At 50.0% G+C, this 21,618-nt stretch overlaps 2 protein-coding genes across 2 annotated transcripts; one reads left to right on the top strand and one right to left on the bottom strand.

Annotated features, from left to right (window-relative positions):
- Nucleotides 1-3,104: 3,104 nt before the first annotated feature.
- On the bottom strand, nucleotides 3,105-8,225 carry LOC112891678 (cation-transporting ATPase HMA5-like). Its single transcript, XM_025958602.1, has 9 exons — nucleotides 7,938-8,225; nucleotides 6,603-7,217; nucleotides 6,037-6,466; nucleotides 5,500-5,825; nucleotides 5,006-5,064; nucleotides 4,586-4,928; nucleotides 4,289-4,489; nucleotides 3,904-4,161; nucleotides 3,105-3,780 (listed from the first exon to the last, which is right to left on the bottom strand). The coding sequence occupies exons 1-9, from the start codon at nucleotides 8,223-8,225 to the stop codon at nucleotides 3,304-3,306; spliced, it is 2,997 nt and encodes a 998-aa protein (XP_025814387.1). The 3' UTR covers nucleotides 3,105-3,303.
- A 9,354-nt stretch (nucleotides 8,226-17,579) lies between these two features.
- On the top strand, nucleotides 17,580-21,399 carry LOC112873899. The gene is made up of 4 exons (XM_025936997.1): nucleotides 17,580-18,040; nucleotides 20,131-20,205; nucleotides 20,351-20,491; nucleotides 20,627-21,399. Exons 1-4 carry the CDS (start codon nucleotides 17,870-17,872, stop codon nucleotides 20,999-21,001), a joined length of 762 nt encoding a protein of 253 aa, XP_025792782.1. The 5' UTR covers nucleotides 17,580-17,869; the 3' UTR covers nucleotides 21,002-21,399.
- Nucleotides 21,400-21,618: the final 219 nt, after the last annotated feature.

Below are 21,618 nucleotides of genomic sequence, written 5' to 3' on the forward strand. Positions count from 1 at the left end.
TTCCGAGTCCGTTTTCCTTGGTCCCTCCTCCGGCGCTGCTACGCGCCGACGCCCAGGCCCAGCCGAGCCGACGTCCTCGCCGCGAGCTAGTCATCGAAGTCGCTGCAGGTGGCCGGCCGGATCTGCGGCGATCATTTCTCGTTTCTGCACACCATCTGTTGCAGAAACTGATGGTCGCCGCACCGTTGGTCATCGTCTCGTCGCCAAGCCGCTCCAAGCTCAAAAATGGGGCCCTGTATTGTCGCCATTCAATTTGCAGCAATGTTCTGCTCATTTCCTCCAATTCAGCGGCAGAGGGGACGATGAGTTCATGATCCACAAGGGCAGGTAAACACAGGTGATCAGTATGCCCAGCTCAGAATCAGATCAGATTAAGCACACATTCTCACGGGGAGTGAATGGTCCGTCGTGGACAAAGAGATGCTCATAATAACATGCTACTGTCAGTATCCGAATGATAATGAACTTGGGGATTCTAGACATCAAATGATCGATGCTGAAAAGATTATGATCCATATATACCAGAAAGTGGGAACCCTGGCAATCACCTGCGTTATACTCACTAGAAAGTGATTTAAAGAAAGAATTTGGATCCATGCCGCTGCAAACTTGGTGACCTTTTCTTTTTCTTTTTTCTTTTCTTTTTCTGAAAGAGAGGAGGAACTTGCCGACTGGTAACTGATGATTTGGTGGGCCATGGCGAGGCAGGATCTCAGCCCATCCGATCCAATCAAACCCAACTGCATGTTTGGCTAAGCATTGGCACTAGAGAGATTTCTAGAACATGATGTTTTCAAAAAAAAAATGGCGAGTTTGATGGAGTTCCCTGAAAGAAGGGAGGTAGAGAGAAGCTGGTGGGGGGACTTAAATCCTGAAACTGGAATTATAAGCATGATTGCCCAGTTCCAAAGTGGCCGTAGCTTTAGAATTTTGCGGTAGAATCCTGCCATTTTGTGTCAGTAGTAGTACAAGGTAAGCTTGGAGGAAGCAGAGGCAAAGTTCTGAAGTCTGAATTGTGTTAAAACAAATTGTGAAGTCTGAACACAGAGAGAATCAGCAAAGCAGGGCTAGTTCAACTCAGAGGCAGATTTGGACGACAGAAGATCTGTGCCAAAGGTTTCCCGAGTTATAAATATTTCTGTTGAATTCAGAAGACATTTCGAACCTAGCGTTGCCAAAGCAGTAGATGCGTGCTATTTACTCAGTTTGCAATTATACAAGTACTTAACGTACAGCAGGGCACAGCTGCAAACCGTTGGATACACAGACATTTATTTTTAGAGTTCGATATACAGACTTTTATACAAGGATCTGGCAGTCAAAACTATACCATACTAGTACATTGCTAGGTTCAGACTCCCATCGCAAATCTGCAGCAGGATACGAACAAATAAATGCCACAGATGATAAAATAGATTAAATTCCCTCAATCCTGAGAGTGCCAAGACCAGGATATGCGTATCCATTTTCGGATGCACGATGGTAATGACGAGTCCACCCTGAACTCTATAAATAGATGGCTGTGTGCCCTTCACTTCCTCCATCCTCAGTCCTCACCCAGCAAAGTTCAGTTCAGTTCAGCCATGAAGGGCAAGATCACGGCGACGGCCAGCATGTTCCTGCTCCTGCTCCTGCTCCTGCTGCTCACCTTCGGTTAGTGATCGATTCGATCCATCAAAACACCAAAGCATGGAAGCGAATCACTAGGCATCAGGTGGTAGCTAGACTGAATCTGGTCGTGCTTGCAGGTGCTGAGGCTGATCGGTGCGAGACGCGGAGCAAGGGCTACAAAGGGACACGCTGCAATAATCACAACTGCTGGGCCGTCTGCATAACCGAGGGGAACACCGGTGGGTTCTGCAAGAGGATGGGGACGAAGTGCGTGTGCACCAGGGAGTGCGGCGGCGGCGGCGGTGCACCAAAAGTCCCGCCCGGTGGTGGGGGTGACCCACCGGTCCTGGCAGGGGGTAGCAACGTCCGACCCATGCTGGGGAGGAGGGGACACCATGCATGACGAAGAGCTGAGAGAGGCGTGTTAGCCTTCGATTGTGTGTGATGGTCTAAATCCTTTGTTGTGCATGATGATGCCCCGAAATTTGAGTTGATGGCAATAGTAATAAAATGGTTTGAGTGATTTTGGTTGTTTTGCTTACCACATCTATGTTTGCCAGATTTGTTAAAATTTAACTGTGCCTGCAGAAAGAATCAATGCATAAGAACAGTTTTGCTATCCTTGGGATCGGAGGTACCACCAAAATATAATCAGAAACGTCGCAAATTTTAGTGTCAATGATCGCTTGTTATAATTTCTCTGCCTCTGCGTTAAGCCATATCATCTATGTAGTTATAGCCATTAATTGTTTTAGCAGGCCCCACATATCCATCGGATTGACTCGATAACTTTAAGCTATCGCATATCCATTAGCATCTCCAAAACTCTTTTTATATCTCTAGCAATAGAGATTTTGGTAAAAAAAATTATCCTTCTTCAATTGGATATCTAAATATAGACCTTCTCTGTTCCGCATTTCTCGCTATGCAGAGCGAGAATTGCTCTCTAGACTATGAGCCTGTTTGGATCCATCCCCAAATGGCAAAAGGGCAAATGGCAAAATTTTTGCTTCCGTCACATCAGATGTTTGGACGCTAATTAGAAGTATTAAATATAGTTTAATTAAAAAACTAACTACATAGATGAGGACTAAATGACGAGACGAATCTATTAAGCCTAATTAATCCATAATTAGCAAAATTACGGTAGCATTTGCCCTTTTACACTTTGGGGTGTTTGGATCCAAAAGTGCAAAAAAAAGTACAAAAGAGCAAAAGTTTTGCACTTTCTCTTTTTCTTTCCCATTCATCCGAACAGGCCCTATGTACAGGATATAAAAAATGCTGTTGGAGAACCCAAAGAGATAGAAAATAATTTTGCTCAAATGGCTTATCATTTAGAGAGTCTTGGAGATGCTCTACCTGTGTATCGTGTATCCACTGGATTGGTTCCAACCCATAACTTCCTTACTTTGCATGGTCACTGGTATGTTCTTTATTTCCTTTCTATCTATTGGATTGACTCAATCTCTATCCAATATCCACATAAATCCTGCTCAAATAATGGACCGACTGGGGGCTTGCGTTGATAATGTTTCAATTACCATGCATTGCAACTCCGTTGCAAAATGTTGGATATGTACAAGTGTTTGACCCTCAAAACTGCACCAGACATTCACGTAGTCGGGAGGCACCACTTCCATTTCTTCTCCGGTAAAGTGACACGACACAACGCCCAAAAAAAAAAGAAATTCACTCCACTGTTATCTGCAGCAAGGTGGTGAGCCTCGGTTTCCTGTACCTCCTCAGCAGCAGGGAGGAGCACACCACGCTGACGGACGAGAACGCCATGCACGCGCCGGCCAGCCAGGGCGGCATCTGGAGCCCCGTGAACGGGAACAGCGCGCCCGCGGCCACGGGGATGGCCACCACGTTGTACGCCATGGCAAAGAAGTAGTTCCACCGGATCCGGCTGAACGTCTTGCGTGAGAGGTCGATCGCCGTGATCACGTCCTCCAGGTTGTTCCGGACCAGCACGTAGTCAGCCGCCTCGATGGCAATGTCGGTTCCAGCGCCAATGGCCATCCCGACATCGGCGGCTGCCAAAGCGGGGGAGTCATTGATGCCGTCTCCTACCATTGCGACTACACTGCCGTCCTTTTGGAGCGAACGGATAACGTTGGCTTTTCCAGCTGGCATGATCTCCGCTCTCACATCCTCAATACCAACCTGTAGAACCACAATAATATCAACATTTCACTTCAGAGGATGAGCACATACTAACGAGAGATTGCGTGACAGGGTGAAATGCAGACGCTATGCTAGCAGTAGAACATTATTAACTCAACTGACCTCCTTTGCAACCGCTTGTGCTGTCCTCCAGTTGTCCCCAGTGACCATAACTGGATGAACACCCATCTTTTTTAGGCCTTGTACAACCACAGCAGCCTCCCTTTTCAAAGGATCTGTTATCCCAATCAAACCAATGAAGCCACCATCATATGCTACGAGAATACCAGTTTTTGCACTCAGCTCCATGTCTACCAAGAAATGTTCAGCTTCATCAGGAATGTTTATCCCATTTTCAGTTATCAAAGCACGGTTCCCTACCTGCATAAATATTTAAGCGTCAATATAACCAGTTCATATTAACTCAGGAAGTTAACACAGTAAGTCAAGTCTATCCTCCAATTATTTGAAGATGCACAGTAAAGGATAGCTGCATCCTGCAACTCACCAAAATTTTCTTCCCATTGATCCAACACTGGATCCCTTTGCCAGGCAAAGCAGAAAAGTCTGTGACTTCCAGTAGCCACTGGGAAAGAATCTCTTCTCTTCTTTTCTTAATGCTGTCTTTTGCTGAGGGAAGTTTGCCAAAGAAATGGAAATGAAATGCATAATCCAAGATAGCTTTTGCAAGTGGGTGTTCACTGCTTGCCTAAAGTACAGAAAACAAAATAAGATTAGCAGTTTCCCACTTTGATGGAAGCAGCATAAGAAACTAATGCAATGCAATTTTTTGGGTTCATCTCACCTCTGCAGAAGCTACCAATGTGAGGAAATCCCCCAGGTCCATCCCTGAAAAAATCTTTGCTGTTGTTACAGAAGCCTTTCCTTGGGTCAGTGTTCCAGTTTTATCAAAAACAACATATTTCACATTCTGAGCTCTCTCCAGTGCATCTCCACCCTTCACAAGTACTCCATGATTAGCCCCAACTCCCGTTGCTACCATAACCGCAGTTGGTGTTGCCAGACCAAGAGCACATGGACAAGCAATCACCACAACAGATATGGAGAACATGAGGGAGAAAACAAAGCAATTGCTACTTTCAGCAGACCATGAGTTTGGATATGCTCCCAACCATCCACATAGAAACCTAAAAAAGTCAACAATGCATGAGTCAGAAACTTGAACATTGATACCCATAGTACTCGTCAGGGTCCTGAAACTTACCATGCAAGGAATGTCAGTAAGGACAAGGTGATGACAATAGGAACGAAAATGCTGGCCACCTAAAATAGGCATAGGTAATGTCAGCATTGAGGGACATGGGATTACAGGTGTTCATTAAAGAGCATAAGGACCCTGCGAATCAAGGCTTTATAAATCCCCAATATAGCCAGGTTTAACAAAAAATCGACACGTATAAGAAAGGTGATCTACAGTAATTCGAAAAAAGAAGAAGGAAAAATCAACCAAGTTATGCCAATTAACAAGAAATGTGAACAGATGTACAAAAATTGACGTACATAATTTAAATTCCTCTATACTGCACTTTAAATACTAAAAACAAACATAGAGTCAATGTTTTAACAAGTATAGCAATAAACATCAATTCAGAAAAAAAGAATTAAGGTGACTGAAACAATGCTTTACAGATTTAAGATTATACCTATACAGAGTTATAGATAATCTTTATTAGCTAAGGAGTTGAGGAATGGACTTACATAATCAGCAAACTTCTGAATAGGAGCCTTAGACATCTGGGCAGTCTCGACAAGCGATATTATCTGACTCAGAACTGTCCCGGATCCTACTTTGGTCGCTTGTATATGAAGAACACCATGCAAGTTCATTGTGCCTCCAATTACTGGACTGGATACTTCCTTCGAGATAGGCACAGATTCACCAGTTACCATACTCTCATTGATATGGCTTGTACCCCAAATGACTACACCATCGGCAGGAACCTTTGAACCAGGAAGAACTTTTAAGGCATCACCAGGTTGTACTAACGATGCATCAATCTCCTTCTCGCCTGAATATTTTCCTTCTGTATTTGGGGAAAATATTTTTAAGTTGATGTGTGCAACCAACAGTAAAAAAATGAAAATTGTATGTGTGATAGGCTAGCGACCATCTATGGTTGAATGCACAACCAAAAAGAAGATTTGTAAAATATGAAGACTGCTTATGTGATTGTGAGCTTTCTAGAACTGCTAAACATTATTATTGCAAGTAGTTGCACAGTTTGGATCCCATACCTTTGTCCTTCAGAAGTAGAAGCGCTGTAGCTGGAGCAAGCTCTACAAGCTTCTTGATAGCATCCGATGTCTTTCCTTTTGCAAGCACCTCCAGATACTTCCCAAACAGCACAAATGTAATTATCATGGCACTCGTTTCAAAATATATTGGAGGATGAAATCCAGTGAATGCCCCATAAAGAAGTGCACAAACTGAATAGACATATGAAGCGGTAGTGCCAATAACAACTAAAACATCCATATTTGTAGAGCCATGTCTTAGGGCCCTAGAAGCTGCAACATAGAATCGTTTGCCAACAGCAAACTGTATCATGCTAACCAGAATCCACTTCAGCAGATCTCCAATACAAAATGGTCCAAGGTGCATGACTAGGAATGAACTGATTAGAGGTATGTGAGGGCATACCATGCGGATGAAAAATACAGGAATCTGGTGCAAGGAAACCAGTGGCGAGTCAGTACAAGTAACACATGAAGAGTCTTGTCAATGGTATTCATAGTATTCAAATAAAACATATCATAAAACCATAAAAATAAAAGTCTAGGATAGCTGGGAAAAAACTTACACTTAGTAATAAACTAGAGCGAAGAAGATGAAGCGTCTTAGAGGCCTCCTGTGTATCATTTGAAGCAGCTCGTAAGTATGGGTTCTGTACATGAGCTTTCAGTCTGTCATTGCTTTCCATCTCTATGGTATCTACAATCTGTCTCAAACCAACTACTTCGGGATCAAATACAATTTCAACTTCAGAGTTTCCAAAATTTACACCAAACTGACGCAAGCCTTCTATTTTCTTCAGGATATCATGCAATACATCTACATCTCCCTCAGTATGCAACCCAGTCACACTTAATAAAACCTTATCCTGCTCGCTACTTTGTAACAGCGCAGCGTCAAAACCAGCGTCCTCAATAGCCTGAACAATTTCATCTTTGCTAATGGCAGAAGGGTCATACTCAACTTCCCCCAATGATGTCGCTAATGCGACAACTGCTCTTTTTACACCGGGCAGTTTTTTCAAGATCCCCTCAACTGAGTTCACACATGCTGCACAAGTCATTCCCCCTATCCTAAATTGGCCTGACAAAGTCTTCTGAGATTTCGGCTGTGAAACAGTAGAGTCTGGGAGAATTTCTGCTTCGAACCCAGCATCCTCTATCGCTTCCACGATGTCTTCATCCTGCATAAAACAAGCTTTAAATACAAAATAAATAAAATACTGATGAATTGAATTTTATATAGAATAGTTCATGTTGGCGCCATTGCAGAGACTTGAAGCAGAAGGAAGTTAGTTGCTAAATGTCTGCAGATTGGCTGTCCGGGAAACAGTTGGGCTATTTAAAATGACTAACATATATTTGAGATCCTTGGGGATTGTCTGCTGGTACCTGCTACTAATATAAGTTGATCACGATAACTGCCCATAGGGGATTATTAATCAAAATTGCGAAAATATCTCAGCATTCCTGTTAAGAGCGTCTGAGATCCATAATCGCCATCGATCCCACTGATATTGTTTCCAAACACAGGAAACACCAGTCCAACAGTATCAGCTAAAAAAATCGTCACCTATTGCAGCTCCAACGAATTCAAACCACCAGCCCGAACCAGAAACGAACAGGAGAAAATCAGCCGCAACTACGGAAGCTCCTCTAAACGCAGCAAAGCGAAGCAGGCACGGACCATTTCCCATCGTAACCACCCTAACCAACAGGCCGCAGCTGAATTTCCCGCCCCCCAGCTCCGCAATTCCCGAGCGAGAGCCAGCACGACGCTAGAAATCCACTCAATTTGGAGCTACAGAGCGCGCGAGAGAGAAAAAAATCCACCGGGAGCGCCGGCGAGGCTGACGGAGCAACGGGATGGGAGGGGATCACGGGGCCAGCCTGGGCTCACGGACCTTGGCGAGCGCGGGGTCGTAGACGACGTGGGCGCGGTTCTGGAGCAGCGACACGGAGGCGCGGCGCACGCCCCGGCGCTCGGAGAGCGCGGCCTCGACGGCGCCCGTGCACGCGGAGCACGTCATGCCGGCGACCCGCACCTGCACCCGCCGCATGCCGGCCTCCTCGTCGGCCTCCCACTCCGCCCCTGCGGGCCCGGCCTCCACGTCGTAGGAGCCCAGCAGCGCAACCTCCTCCATCTCGTCGCCGGCGCCGCCGGCGAGCGCCGTGAGCTGGAGGTGGGCCATGGCCGTCAGCGGCAAGGGGCGCCGCGGCGGAAATGTTCGGGAGGGGAACGGGAATCGTGGGGGTGGGAGGTGGGACGGGACGGACCCGCAAAGATGGGAGGGGGCGGGGGGCCGGTTCGAAACGTGGCGCGGAGCTCGAGGGGGTTTGTGCAAATGTTTCGGAATTGACTGAATCGTGCTACTTGCCCGGGTTGTGGGTTGGTAGGTGGCTGAGAAGGCGGCATCGCTGACGCGGAATTCAGATGTTGACTTTGGATAACTTGACGGTTGAAAAAGAAAACAAAATTACTCATTATTTGTTTGAAAATCCGAATTGACGTTACAAATTTGGTTGAACTTCCCCATTATTTGTGACGTCGGTTTAAAATGTAACGATTTCGCACCAACCTTTTGTCCTTTTGTTACGTTTCCCTCCTTGTGCATTCTTTTCTTTCCATGGTCTACTTCTATGCTTTTTCATCTTTCCTTCGTCGTACCGTACGAGCAGTCGAGTGCGATATAAACGATTTAGGGTCTATTTGGCATAGCTCTGGAGCTGAACTACATCGACTCCAGATAATTTTATAGCTAAACACCCCAACTCTAAAAATTTATGGAGCTTCAAAACTCTGTAGTTATAGTTCAAATACACTTGAAGTTTTAGAGCACTTCTTTTACAGTACCAGTACCATCAAATATAGACCTACACGTGAAGTTCGGATGAAATTGCCAATCAATACCAACACTTAAAAACGGTTCTTTTTTTCCCGAGCCTCTATCGACCCCCAACCTCATGACTCCCTCCTTCCTGCCGCTGCCTCCCTCCCCTCACCACCGCCGCCACCTGCCACCGCCACTGCCTGCCACCACCGAGCGTCGCCTCCCCTCCTCCCCCTGCCGAGCGCCGCCCCCTTCCTTCCCTAGCTGCCACCGCAACCCTCCTTTCTCCGCTTCCTCTTTCTTCTAAGCCCGCCACCTCCCTGCAACCTGGCGAGTGTCGCCTGCCCGCACCTTCCTCTCGCGCAGCTTGCCGCCATCAACGCCGGCGGGCCCTTCCTCCCCGACCATGCCACCCCGCCCTCCCCTACCCGCAAGTCACCGCCGGTGGTGGTCCCTCCCTTTCTTTCTTCCCCTCCCGCACCGCATCGTATCTCCGATCCTCGCCTCGTCCTCGTCAGCGACGGTGTCGCGGCGGGGGAAGCAGTGGCGGTCCATGCACCCCTCCCTTCCCGCAGCCCATCCACCGCCATCGCCACCGTCCGGGGCTGTCCGTGCATGCCGTGCAACCCCCGCCCTCCCTTTCCTCACTCTCCTCGCAGAAGCTGCGCGCGGGCCGTAGGATGCCGCCGCCAGGGGCAAGAAGGTCAAGAAGCACAAGGCCAAGGGGAAGGTGCATGGGGGGTTGCGCGTAAACCTCATCGTCAAGGACGTTTGCAGCGTTAGCCTGCTGCATTTGCTCGTCGTCAAGAAAGACAGGCAGCCAACGCGGCGTCCTAACGAAAAAGAAGATATGAATCGAGATGATGACACGTGGGGCCATGAGTTAGGAGAAAAAGGACAATCCACCCTCAAAACTTTTTTTTTTGGAGCTGGGAGCACCTTCTATGTTAAACACCCTGTTCGGCCAGCTCCAACTTCACGTAGAGCTAGTTCAGCTAAAATTTTGGAGCCTAACTGCTCCGGTCAGAGTTGGAATAAGCTGGTAGCGGGATCCAAGTAGCTAGGGACGAAAGCGTCCACAGGGCATGGCGTAGAGTACGAGGGAGAGGATTTGGGACGTCACGTACGTGCTGATGCAGCCGGCGCAGCATCGGTGCACGATGAGTCACCGCCGTCGTCGTCGTCGCATTCTACGACGCTGCCGGGCTGATCAGGTGCGTCGCCCGGCCGCTCCTGCCAGAAAGCAGCATCCGTCCGTCCGTCTTCCTTCCGCTAATTATCACCGTCTAGATCCAGTCATCCAGATCACGTCACGGTCTCCGGGGATGTTTATTTTGTGTTGTTTGGCTTGCGACGTCGGCGATCGAGCAATGAGGCGCGTGGTGCGACTCACGATGCTAGTGGGTTGAAATTAGGTCAACCAGTGATTAACTCAGACAATCTATTAATATTATTTTTAGGTTTTGGGTTACTCCGCTGCGTTTCAATGTTCATCCAAACAACCCAATGGATCAATCAAAACATCAGAACTAAATGGATCATCACGCTCTGCGGCTGTCAGAAATGATGATTCTTCGGGCCCAACAAAAGTCGATGAGGAGAATCAACCAATAGTTCCTCTCTTCTCTCTATCCACGAGCCCATGCCCACACGCGTTGTCGCCGCCGCCGCTCGTGACGGAACCCGCACAGCCGCACCCGCCACAGCTCACCGGAGATGGATGGCTCCGGCTGTCTGTCAGTTGGGTTGCGATCAACTGGAACCAAATCGAGGTAGGCTTTCTCTTTCATCCGCCGCCTTCCGTTCTGCTCGAATTTCCCGCCACCGCCGGCCGCTTGCCCTTCCCTGTCCCAAAGCTGCGCATGCCTCTGCACCTGCCTTCCTGTGAGCCCACGGACAGATGAGGTCGGAGCTCGGAATTCGAGTATGCAGGAAGACGACTACGAGCGCACGGGGTATACCCACTGGCAGCGTTGGGCTGCCTGCGCTGCTGCAGACAAGCAGCGCAAGATCGGCGAAGGTGGAGGCACCGTCGCTGCCCGCTGTGAAGTTGGGAACTCGCGAGCCGCGAGACAGACGAAGGGAGAGGTGGCGACTGGGTTACCCAATAATCCACACTGTTAGGCACTAATTTGCACCAAAATTGAGTAGGTCAACCTGGCGCGTATTTACACCAGGCTGAATATTTTGGGTACCGGCATCCTGAGGTGTGACGCTGCTGCGTCGGGCAGTACGGACTGCAGGCTTTGCTCGCGTCTGTACCACACAGCCCACAAGGCACAGCCCCACCGCCTCGGCCGCCGTATGGTGAGAGAGAGAGAGAGAGAGAGACGGGGCGCCACGCACGGGAAACGCGCGCCCATAGCACCAGCAGGCAGCAGCCCAATGGTAATAGGCAGCCTCGGTCGGCCCTTGGGCTTGCAGGACCAGCGAAAGCCCCGCACCGCACGTTGTTGTTGGTGGTGGTGGACTGGTGGGCCGGGCCGAGGGAGCAGCAATTTCGCCTTGCATGGGCTGGCCTCGTCGACGACGTGCTCAGCGAATCTTCCTTCTCTTCTTCAGGCCCATTCGAAAGAGTGATTCTATGTTTGTGACTGAAAATAATTCTCTTTAATTCTCTAGCATAAACTTTTAAAATTATAATAAAAAAATACGAAGCAGGAGAAGCTACTTTTTTCAGCTCACAGCCTCTTAGCTCATTTCTCAGAATCAGAAAAAAGTTACCAAAAAATTATTTGGCGCAGTTTCTACTGGATTCAACGGAGAATGAACTCTGGAAGCTCTCGCACACTCTCCTCCACACCATACCTCCTCTCTATGCTGATGAAACCTTCCTCTCCTATCCCCCAACTCCTCCTCCCTCAGAATTTTTTTCCTCCCTCTGTCATGTCACAGTGACAAGACGAGGCACGCCTGCTAGCCGAGAGTCGTGGAAGTGGAACCGCACTGGCGTCACCGGCTCGACTCGTGACCGGATTCAAATTGAATTCAAAACGGGAGCATCGAAACCCGGCGCTGGGGCACCGGCAGGCTCCCGTGCGCAATCTCCAAGCCACGGATTGGATGGCACGGGCACCTCCCTCATCGCCTGCGGCTGCCACAGTGCCACCTCACATGGAAGCCGCTTTTCAAAAAAAAAAAATCTCGCATGGAAGCCACCCACCCGCGCTCGCTGCGCACACACCGGCGACTGGCGACCGGTCAATCAATCATGCATGGATCTCCTGCACTTTGGTGGCGCGCATGAACGTATGGAAATAGATTCGGATATCTCGGATATTCTATCCGTCTTTCTATTTCTTATCCAATTTTCTTCTTTTAAATAAAAATATATCGGATATATATGAAAATAGATTCGGATATTTCGAATATCCATCTTTTTCTTTCTGTTTCCACCATAGCGGTGCACTGGTGCATCTCTCGCCCACTTGCTTCGCACGGTGCTCGAGAGGAAGAAGGATAGGCCGGAGCAGCTGTCCCCCGACCATTGGCAGTCCGTGTGGCTGTCTCCCATGCAAGAGGCACCACCAAGGAGATCATGGGCAGATCAGAGATTCCACGATCCACAACCACCTTCGTTCTTGAGTCTGGACCGTACCCTCCCTCCCTGGCTCCCTCCCTCTCTCCCTGCCATGTAGCTAGCTCTCCCCCAAATGGTGCCCATGAATTCATTTCTTCTTCTTTTTTTGAAAGATTCTACGTATGGTTTTACCAGCATGCAGCTTGGAGGAGGAAGACGGCCGGACACGCGCCCGCTCTGATCGGTCGCTGCGGTGGACCGGCGGTGCTGAAAGCCTGAAACTCTACAAGCCCGTCAGGCCTCTCAGCTCGCTAGCTCAGCCGTGGACGACGACGGCAAGTCGACATGCAGCAGGTAGCCGCAACAAACTTGGAGCCTTGGCCCTCGGCGACCGTTATGGATGCGTAACAAACACGCGATGCATGCGGTGCTCTGTAATTAGTAGTACACCTACTACACAGCTACACTGTGATTCCCCGTGCGCACTGCCAATGGAAGCTAGCTTTCTGCTCTTTTCCTCAACACTGGTAGTTTTTTTTTCCTTTTGAAAAGCTCAGCACTGGTAGATACTCCTGCAGACGAACTCGATAACTGACCGCATTTTCCACGTTCCAGTTATCTAATCTCGATCAGGCTTGCATCTCGGGTACAAATAGAAAAGTACAAGCCTTTTAGACCTGTCATGTACAGCCTAGGACCTTGTTCCTAACTTCCTATATCGACCTTCAGTTCAAAATGCTTGCAAAAGCTAGCAGTACTACGTTCTGAAACCATTCTTGCGGTCGCAAATAAATTAAAAGAACCCCCAAACCATGCGTAATTGAACGCCTTTGCAGCAGTACAAGCTAGTTAGTTAAATGAAGTGTGTTCAGTGTATGATCAAGTCTGGCTGAGATTTTTCTTTCTGAATATTTCAAATCTGGCCGAGTTCAGTGCACATGGACGGCGATTTGCAGGAACGCCTGTGCGCGCAGGCGCGCAGGGCCAGAGAGCCCAGAAGGCGCCACCGCCCAGCGGTACGGCGACGAGGCAACGAGTGGCTCCAGCACCCCGGCAGCCCAGCAGGAGGAGCGAGCAAACAGCTAGCGCCGTGGCAGTCCTCGACAGGCGGATCACGGGACAGGAAGGCACTCGGACAGACAGGCGCCATCATGGCGATCGATGCCACTGCCACCGTTAACTGTTCGCGGGCAGCAGCTGCAGCCGCAGCGGCGGCATCTTTGCTAGCTGTGTTCTCGCCGATCCGTCTCCTCCTGCCTCGCCTGGATGGCCCGAAAGCGCCTTTTCAAAGCTTTGGTTCAGGAATCTGAAAAAGGCCGGCAGGCACTCGGCGATACCTGAAACTTTCTTCATTTGTACCAAGTCCTAGGTCCTTGCATTGCATCCGGATTGGAGAGAGCAGAGAAGGAACCACCATGGATGTGATGCAGGAAATGCTATACATTGCAGAGATAATGGTGGTATACAGAGCTCATGTATGCATCTAATATTGATGTTCAGGGTTCATTCGTTCAAATAGATGTTCAAAAGTTCAGATTACAGAACTGCATCTGCATCGATGTTCTTGGATGTATACATCACATCAACTTCCTTCACAGCTGCTGCATTGGTAGTTTGCAGACTTGCAGTCGCCATTGTCGCCTGCCGGCCTACCTCGTGGCTGTGGCCGTGGTCTCTGGCCGGCAGTGCCTGGAGATCGGCCGGAGACCACGGTCAAAGAGCATGCATGCCCGCACTATGCAGCTAGTCGCTGCCGCCTGGTGGCCGGTCGGGCGGCCGGCTGGCCGGCCAGAGCAGCAGCTGGCATCCATGCAGCGGCCGAGCAGCATCCACCCATCAGTTGCCGCACCGGCGCCGCAGCTTTTCTTTCAGGCCGAAAGTTTCAGGGCTTCAGTTCGCTGGGGACGACGACACATCTTGTCCAAACCGTACGGATCGCATGCCATTGTCATCCATGGATGGACGCGAGAGGTCGAGGACTCGAACAGCTTGCGCTGTCACTGATCATCTGGCCGGCTCCATCCCAATCTTAGGTGCAGGACAGTACTTCAGTTCAAGACCAGCTGGGGTGGTGAGACCGAGACCGAGGAAGACGACGACAGCCATGTCATGTGCGAGAAACCATTAACCATCACATCATCCCATCCAACTTTCATCAATAATTCAGGCGTAGCTTTTGCTAGAAATCATGTGTCCATGCTTTAATTTGCAGCTTTAAGCTCGTGGTTATGAAGGTGCGAGTCGCCTTTTTCGCAGGTTTTACTGGCGCGCTCTGAAGTCTGATGAACTGATGACGATCTGCTGATCGACATCCATGCATGCGTGCCGCTCTGGTTCAGTTGCTCATGCACGATGCTGCCTGCCCGTGGGCCCCACTGTCACCTTGTCACATCGGCACGTTGCTGGGCAACTGATCGGAAGCCGAGCCTCCCGCTGATCACGAGCTTTGATTTCGACACGCACGGTGCGCGCTTGCGGCGCGTCGTCCGTTGCTGGGCCCACTGGCCAGAGGGCCATGTGTGCCCTGGGGCGCGAGACTGAGCACACGGGCGACGTGTATGTACACGTGGAGCGCATGGCGGTATCTAGACGCAGCGGATCGACGGCCCTGATCGGCAGATCCACTGTGCCTGAGATATGAGGAGTTTCGGTTTCACTTGAAGAAAAAAACGATTTTTATGCCCCGATGATTTTTCTTGGGGACTCTCTTACAGTCTTGCCGAATCGGTGCCTATTGTTTCGTACCCCGCGGCCCATTCACAGCGTAGTGGGCCTTAATGGGCTCCCGTTCTTGTCAACTCATTTTGCACTTCCAACTGTTCTACAAAGCAAATCCTCTCGGAAAAAAAAACAAAGCAAATCCTCTCGGGAGAAAAAAAAACTGTTTTATGAATTTGTTCGGAGGATCCTTTACAAAGATGTTTCTGGGGGATTCCGTTAGGAATATAGTCCAACTTTGTAGTATCGTAACAACAAAATTAGCAGCTGGCAACACACTACACCCCCCGTACCTGCAACAAAGTGCACCTAGGCACACAATTTTTAGAGCATGGTCAGCTTCGATAATGTCTTGCATGGGGGGTGGCCAGTGGCCTCGCAAGGAATAGGGTAGAGTACGAGAAAGGCACCGTGCACGTCCTTCACCCCCTCTTTGCGCACAAGTTTCCCTGCCAGCATCAAGTGTGCTACTGGCGCTAGGTGCGGCCCCAGCCAGCTCCTCCATGCATCTACTTGCCGGAGCACGGCCATCCCTGTGACCGGCCTGTCCCTATTTATGTCTTGATTTCACGAGGGTATGTATGTGTCTGCATCCAGTCTTCTCTAGAGATAGATGCTTGTGAGGTTAATCCATCTATCTGTATCCAGTCTTCTAGAGATGCTCGTAGGGTAGTACATGCATGCATGTGTACATATAAATAAGTGTACGTATGTGTATGTTTACGTTTCTTTTTTTAAAAGAAAAAAACAAAACTCACCAACCAAGCAACACGGCAGGTTGCCATTTTGCAGTGCTGCCGCCTGACCCTTCGTCGTGCCATTGCTGCTGCACCGGGGCAGGAGATATATATATATATATATATATATAATTTATATAATTTATATAATTTATATTCTGCTACTACGTACCTGCTCATGCCATGCCCTTCACATGGGGATGGAATATCAATCGTAACCATGGCCGGGTAACTCCCGAGCTCTGGCGTGTTCGCGTACGAGCGGGGCTCCCCTGCGTGAAATTTCTCGAGACGCATGTGGATAATAATTCAGCAGAGCCATCATGCCCTCCCTGTAGGAAACAAAAATCTCTGAGCGTGCACCCCCCCCCCTTTCGATAAAATTAAAATTCCACGGCGGCGGCGAAAGGCACCAGATCGCCATTTCTCCAATTTTAACGGCGGAGAGGTAAGTTTTGTAAAAAAGAAAAAGGAGAAGAAGAGGTAAATTTTGTAGAGAGAGAGAGAGAGAAGAAAACCCACGAATCTATAGTTCTATACCGATGCTATGCGAGGTCGCATGAGATGGCAGTGTTGCCCATCCCCCTACAGCCATGCGGTGTAGTGTAGCTAGGCGAATTCCAAAGACAAGCAGAGGGACATGGCCAACTCTGGCCGACGCAACGGCTGCGTGTCCTCGAGAGATGGCGGTGCCGGCCGATCCCGGGGCACGAGTGCTGCGAAACCGTGTGGCTTATTCATCTTGTGGCCACGGCGATCGCCAAGCCTGTGCCGCCTGCTACGCTTTCTTTCTTTTTTCTTTCGCCCTCTTCCTGCATCTGTGCTCATCAGTGCTCGCCCAACAACCCAGCTGAGTGAGTTCCATCTCAGAAAGAAAGGAAAAGGAAAACAGCCCGGACGAGATTCATCTCTGCATTCTGAAATTTGCGAGGAAATGGCAGGCGGCGTCACGCCGGCAAGACCGCGAGAGCGCGTACGGCGCGGCGCTAGAGTCCAAGACGGCGGACGGCCGTGCGAGACGGCTAGCAGTGGAAAAGCAGGCCGGGGAGGATGGCACGGTACCCCTTGGCTGGGAGTCGAACGGGCAGCTTCATTGGAGGCCAGACCGACTTTGAACTTGAAAAGGTTCTTTAAAAAAAAACCGCAATGTTTTCTGCAGCACATGACATCAAAGTTGCTTTGGAAACGGCTTGAGAGGATTCGAATTATGATGCTGTCATTAGGCTAATCGTAGTGAGGTTTCATATCCTTATATCACGTCAGCTTGGGATGAATGAAATACTATATCTGAATGGATGGTTTCATTTCACTGTTTCCAAAGCTAACCAGTGTAATTAAATGCTAGTTGATCTAGTATGGCACGTATATTTGTAACCAGTGTAATTAAATGCGTACGGGATCCCCTGTAAAACAACGGCGGTCACAATGGTCGTTTCACGCTATTTCCAACGTCCTGAAAACGAATTAGCAGAGTGTCGTGGGGATAAAACTGGTTCCTTCTCTTCCCTTATTAAATCAGTGCCATATTATCAAAAATGCTGATATGTCATGATAATTAATACCATGAAACTCGCCGTAAAACTCCACTGTAATTAGGCTTACGGAACTGCATTAGACGGATGATCATCGTCATCATCGTCCATTCATCGAACTCTCCCCCATCCCCCTCCCTCTCTCTCTCTCTCCTATAAATAGTCCCCCAATGGACGGAGCGAGTCGATGCCCCCCTGCTACCCCTAGCCCCGGCTACCATTCCCTCCCCTCACTCTAGACGTTTCTCTCTCTGCGCGCAGCTACAAGACAAGCCACACGTACTACCACCACCACCACCACCGCGCCCTCGGCAGTCGGCGCTCTCCTTGCACTCGCACACCACCACCGCTACTTAAACAAACCAGCGAGAGGGGCCAGGCGGAATTGCCAGGCCAAGTGATCGTACTACCGGACCGAGACGAGGAGACGGGCTCCGGTTCCGTCCCGGAGAAGGAGCTCGAGGGAGAGAGGGGGAGAGAGATCCAGCAGCGGCGGCGATGGGGATGAGGCCCGGGTGGGTTGCCGGCCTGGTGGCGGAGAGCTTCTTCGTGGCGTGCCCCGCGCACGAGAACCACAAGAAGAACGAGCGCAACATCTTCTGCCTCGCCTGCTGCGCCAGCATCTGCCCCCACTGCGCCGCCGCGCACCGCCACCACCCGCTCCTCCAGGTCCGCTTCCTCTCCGTCTCCCCCTCTCGCTCCTCGATTTCTCTGCATGGCGGTAGATGCGCGAGCGATTCCAGAGCATCCGCTGCCACGAGACGCGTGATCGTCGGATGATCCGTCCCCACTACCTGTTCTTCTTAATCCGCCTCCTCGATTTCCACTAGTATACCAGCAATTCTCGCTGCCGGTCCGCTTGGATTGACACCACGGGGGCGCACAGGAAGCGGCAGCAGCTTTTGGAGCCCTCGGTTCCTGTGCCCGGGACGAAATCTCAAAAAAACAAACCAATTGATTGATTTTAAATTATCCACCCGTCCTCGCCTCGCGGCCGTAGCAGCAGAAGCAGCCTAGCGTAGATGCTAGAGGAGGAGCGGGATGGTGTATCTCGCTTTTGTTTTTGTCCCGTGCTGTCTTTTCACGGGGGGCGCCGCCGTGCTGTTCTGCTCCTCCTCCCCCCTTAGATTTGGTCCCCGTTTAGCCTAATTCCCTTCCGATTCGGTTCTGATGCGTGCTCTCGTCGAGTCGCACGCGCTTCCTTCCCTCATCCGGGGAATCCCGGGCCGCGCTAATCGCTGATCCCCCCCCGTACTTCGCTCGGGTCTCGCCTTTGTCGCGTTGCGAGGTTTCGGGTCATGCTCATGCTCATGCATGCCGCGCTGCTGATTACGCCTTGGATCAGGATGGTGATTGTTTTGTTGGGCCATGTCACCGTCGCCTAAATTTGAGCAGAACAACAATTCCGTGCTTTGGAGTAGTGCGTAGTTCTACCTGCTCGTTGATGATGGAAAGTTGATGGAATTACGCGGGGGGTAAATGTGACCGGTTGCTTTGGTAAGTTGTGTGAATGGAAGGTAGAAATTCTCCTGCATGCTTGTAGCACTAGTTCCTTATTTCCTCCCCCTTTTATAGGCTTTGATTGATTTGAAGTTTGGTGCTGGTTGTGATTGCAACCGGGAATTGTGGGGAAATTTGCTGGGAGGTAGATGAAATTTGACTGCGGGGGAGCGGCGGGGGGTAAGTTCTCAGGGTGGGGCGTAGAAATTCTCCTGCATGCAAGTCATTTCGTCATGTTCTTCCTCTTTCGCTTCAATTCGCTTGTCTTCTTGCTGCCACTTTCTTCTTTCTCGCAACTAATCCGGTCAGGACTTGGTGGTGGTGCGAGTGACGCTGCTGTGGGTGCGGAGGGGCAAAAGCTGCGGAGTTACTGCCCCCCTTAGCTTCTGCTTGGCCTTTCACTGGGAGTGGCCATGGTCTTGCACGGTGTAAAATTCCACAGCGGCATTCGTGTTTCACCCTTCCACAAATGCTATGGATATGCTTCCTTCCATGCCTGCTCGATCTTATCCTCTCGCCTGCGAAGTTACTGCCGAGGGCCGAGTCAATCCTGTGAACTGACAGTAAATTGAATTTTTTTTCCTACCCTTTGCATGATGGCCTCATTTCCTAGGATGCTAGAAAGAAGAATTCTGCTTAGATTCCGCATAAACCGTCCGCTGTCTGTGCGAACTTCCATTAATAGGCCTGTTTATCCAAACTGTTTTGCCATGTATAGCAACATTTCCTGCTCGTCCTACCCCCCTGCAGCGCCGGTGGTAAAGAAAGGGGCAGCCTAGGAATTGTTACCGCCGGGCTCCCAGATTTTCACCCTGTCGTGCGCGTGGTAACTGGGCTCCTTGACGTTTTTACCAAACAGAGGCCTCAGTACTGTTCCTCCCGGGGGGCCTCGCCTTGGCACTGTTCACTCACAGCCACAGTGAATTGCTACTGACCAAACCTTCCTCCTCTCTCCTCGGCTAGTTTTACCATTCCGCCCCCGGGTCCGTGTTGGATTTTGTTGTAGAGGACAGGCTCCTACAAGGGCAGTTTCGTCACTGGACGTGGTTTAGAGTCTCCCATGATAAGATCACGACTGGAGCGGTACCACTGCCCGGTCGGTCAAAGCATGGGCCACATTGTTACCCAATTGAGTTGTACTGCTGTTGTACTACGGGAGTTATCTTAAAAGCACAGAATTATTGCCTGCGTAAACATGGTTAGCACGAATATTGAGGCACTGACTTAATCTTTTTACATGTTTTTTTTGGTGAAACTAGGTGCGACGCTACGTGTACCATGACGTCGTCCGCCTTGGCGACCTCGAGAAACTCATTGACTGCTCCTATGTTCAGGTGATTCCTTGCAAATTACAGTTAGCCACCTTCCTTAAACTTTAGTTCATCTCTGAACAGATTAGCAATGCATAATCGTCTGATAGTGCTTGCAGATTTGAAGTGATTAACTGATGGCATGTTAATTCCCTCCCTGATTGTGCAGACCTATACGATCAACAGTGCCAAGGTGATCTTCCTGAAGCCGAGGCCTCAGTCCAGGCCCTTCAAGGGCTCCGGCAACGTCTGCCTGACATGCGACAGGATCCTCCAAGAACCCTTCCATTTCTGCTCCCTCTCTTGCAAGGTCAGTGAAACAAAACAACCAAAGGACTTGTCACAAGCTTTGCATCATCACCCATAATGCACCAATTCAGTGACCGTGATAGATATGCTGAATTCCGTCATGACAATTGCATGGCAACACATGGTTTGTATGCAGGTGGATCATGTCACGATGCAGGGAGGGGACCTCTTCAACACCCTGCAGTACTACGGCGGCGGCGCCACCACGGACCCAGATCACCTTGCCTTCCCGCAGTTTGAAAACCTCCGCGTCGACGGCTCGGACCTCGACGACGACACTGATGGTGGGCAGATCACCCCGAACTCGACCCTTGAGGACCCGACACAGCAATACGGTAATGGTGGCGGCGGTGGTGGGGCATCGAGCGACAACTGTGACACTAGGGCTGTCGGCGGTGCCCGTCGCAGCGAGGCGGGGAAGAGGAAGAAAGGGGGAGGGTTCTTCCCCCAGATCGTGCTGTCACTCGGCAACAGGAGGAAGGGTGCCCCCCACAGGTCCCCTCTGGCCTAAGCACTTTGTCAATGTGCCCTGGTGTTCGTTATCACTGGCTATAGCTAGTAGTAGTTGCAGTTATGGTGGTGGTAGCTATTAGTAGCGTGTTGTAATAGTCCTATGATTAGCCTTGTAGAGAGAGAGATCTCGATGAGAGAGCTGGTTGGTCGGTCGGTTGGTTGCCTGGGAGGGTCCTGGCCTTGTGATCCACCTGGCCATGGCCATCTCAAGGCAGTTGTGTTGATGAGACTTGAAAGAGGGTGGCAAAGCAGTTCCCCTGTTACAGGCCTAGGTAGGCACTGGTAAGTGGGGCCCACGTTTGCAGGGGCGGTCCCACACGGAGGTGGCTACCAATTTTGTATTTGATGTAACAAGGGTTACTTGCATACACTTCCACAGCTATATATGAATGTTCCCCGGACGAAAATATGTTATTAGCAATGTACATTAATTGTATCGTTAGCAATGGTGCTTTGTAGGGGTGGGCACAATTTCTCGAACCCGATCCTGAATTATCCAAAATCTGATATACCCGATCACTATCTCAGGTAAGAAGTTGAGAAACCCTTAAATTTGTGTATTCACTGCCGGTACCCAAATAACCTGAACTTTATTGAAAATCTAATAGATCATGG

This window comes from Panicum hallii, chromosome 1, assembly GCF_002211085.1.
Source record: "Panicum hallii strain FIL2 chromosome 1, PHallii_v3.1, whole genome shotgun sequence".
NCBI lineage: Eukaryota > Viridiplantae > Streptophyta > Magnoliopsida > Poales > Poaceae > Panicum > Panicum hallii.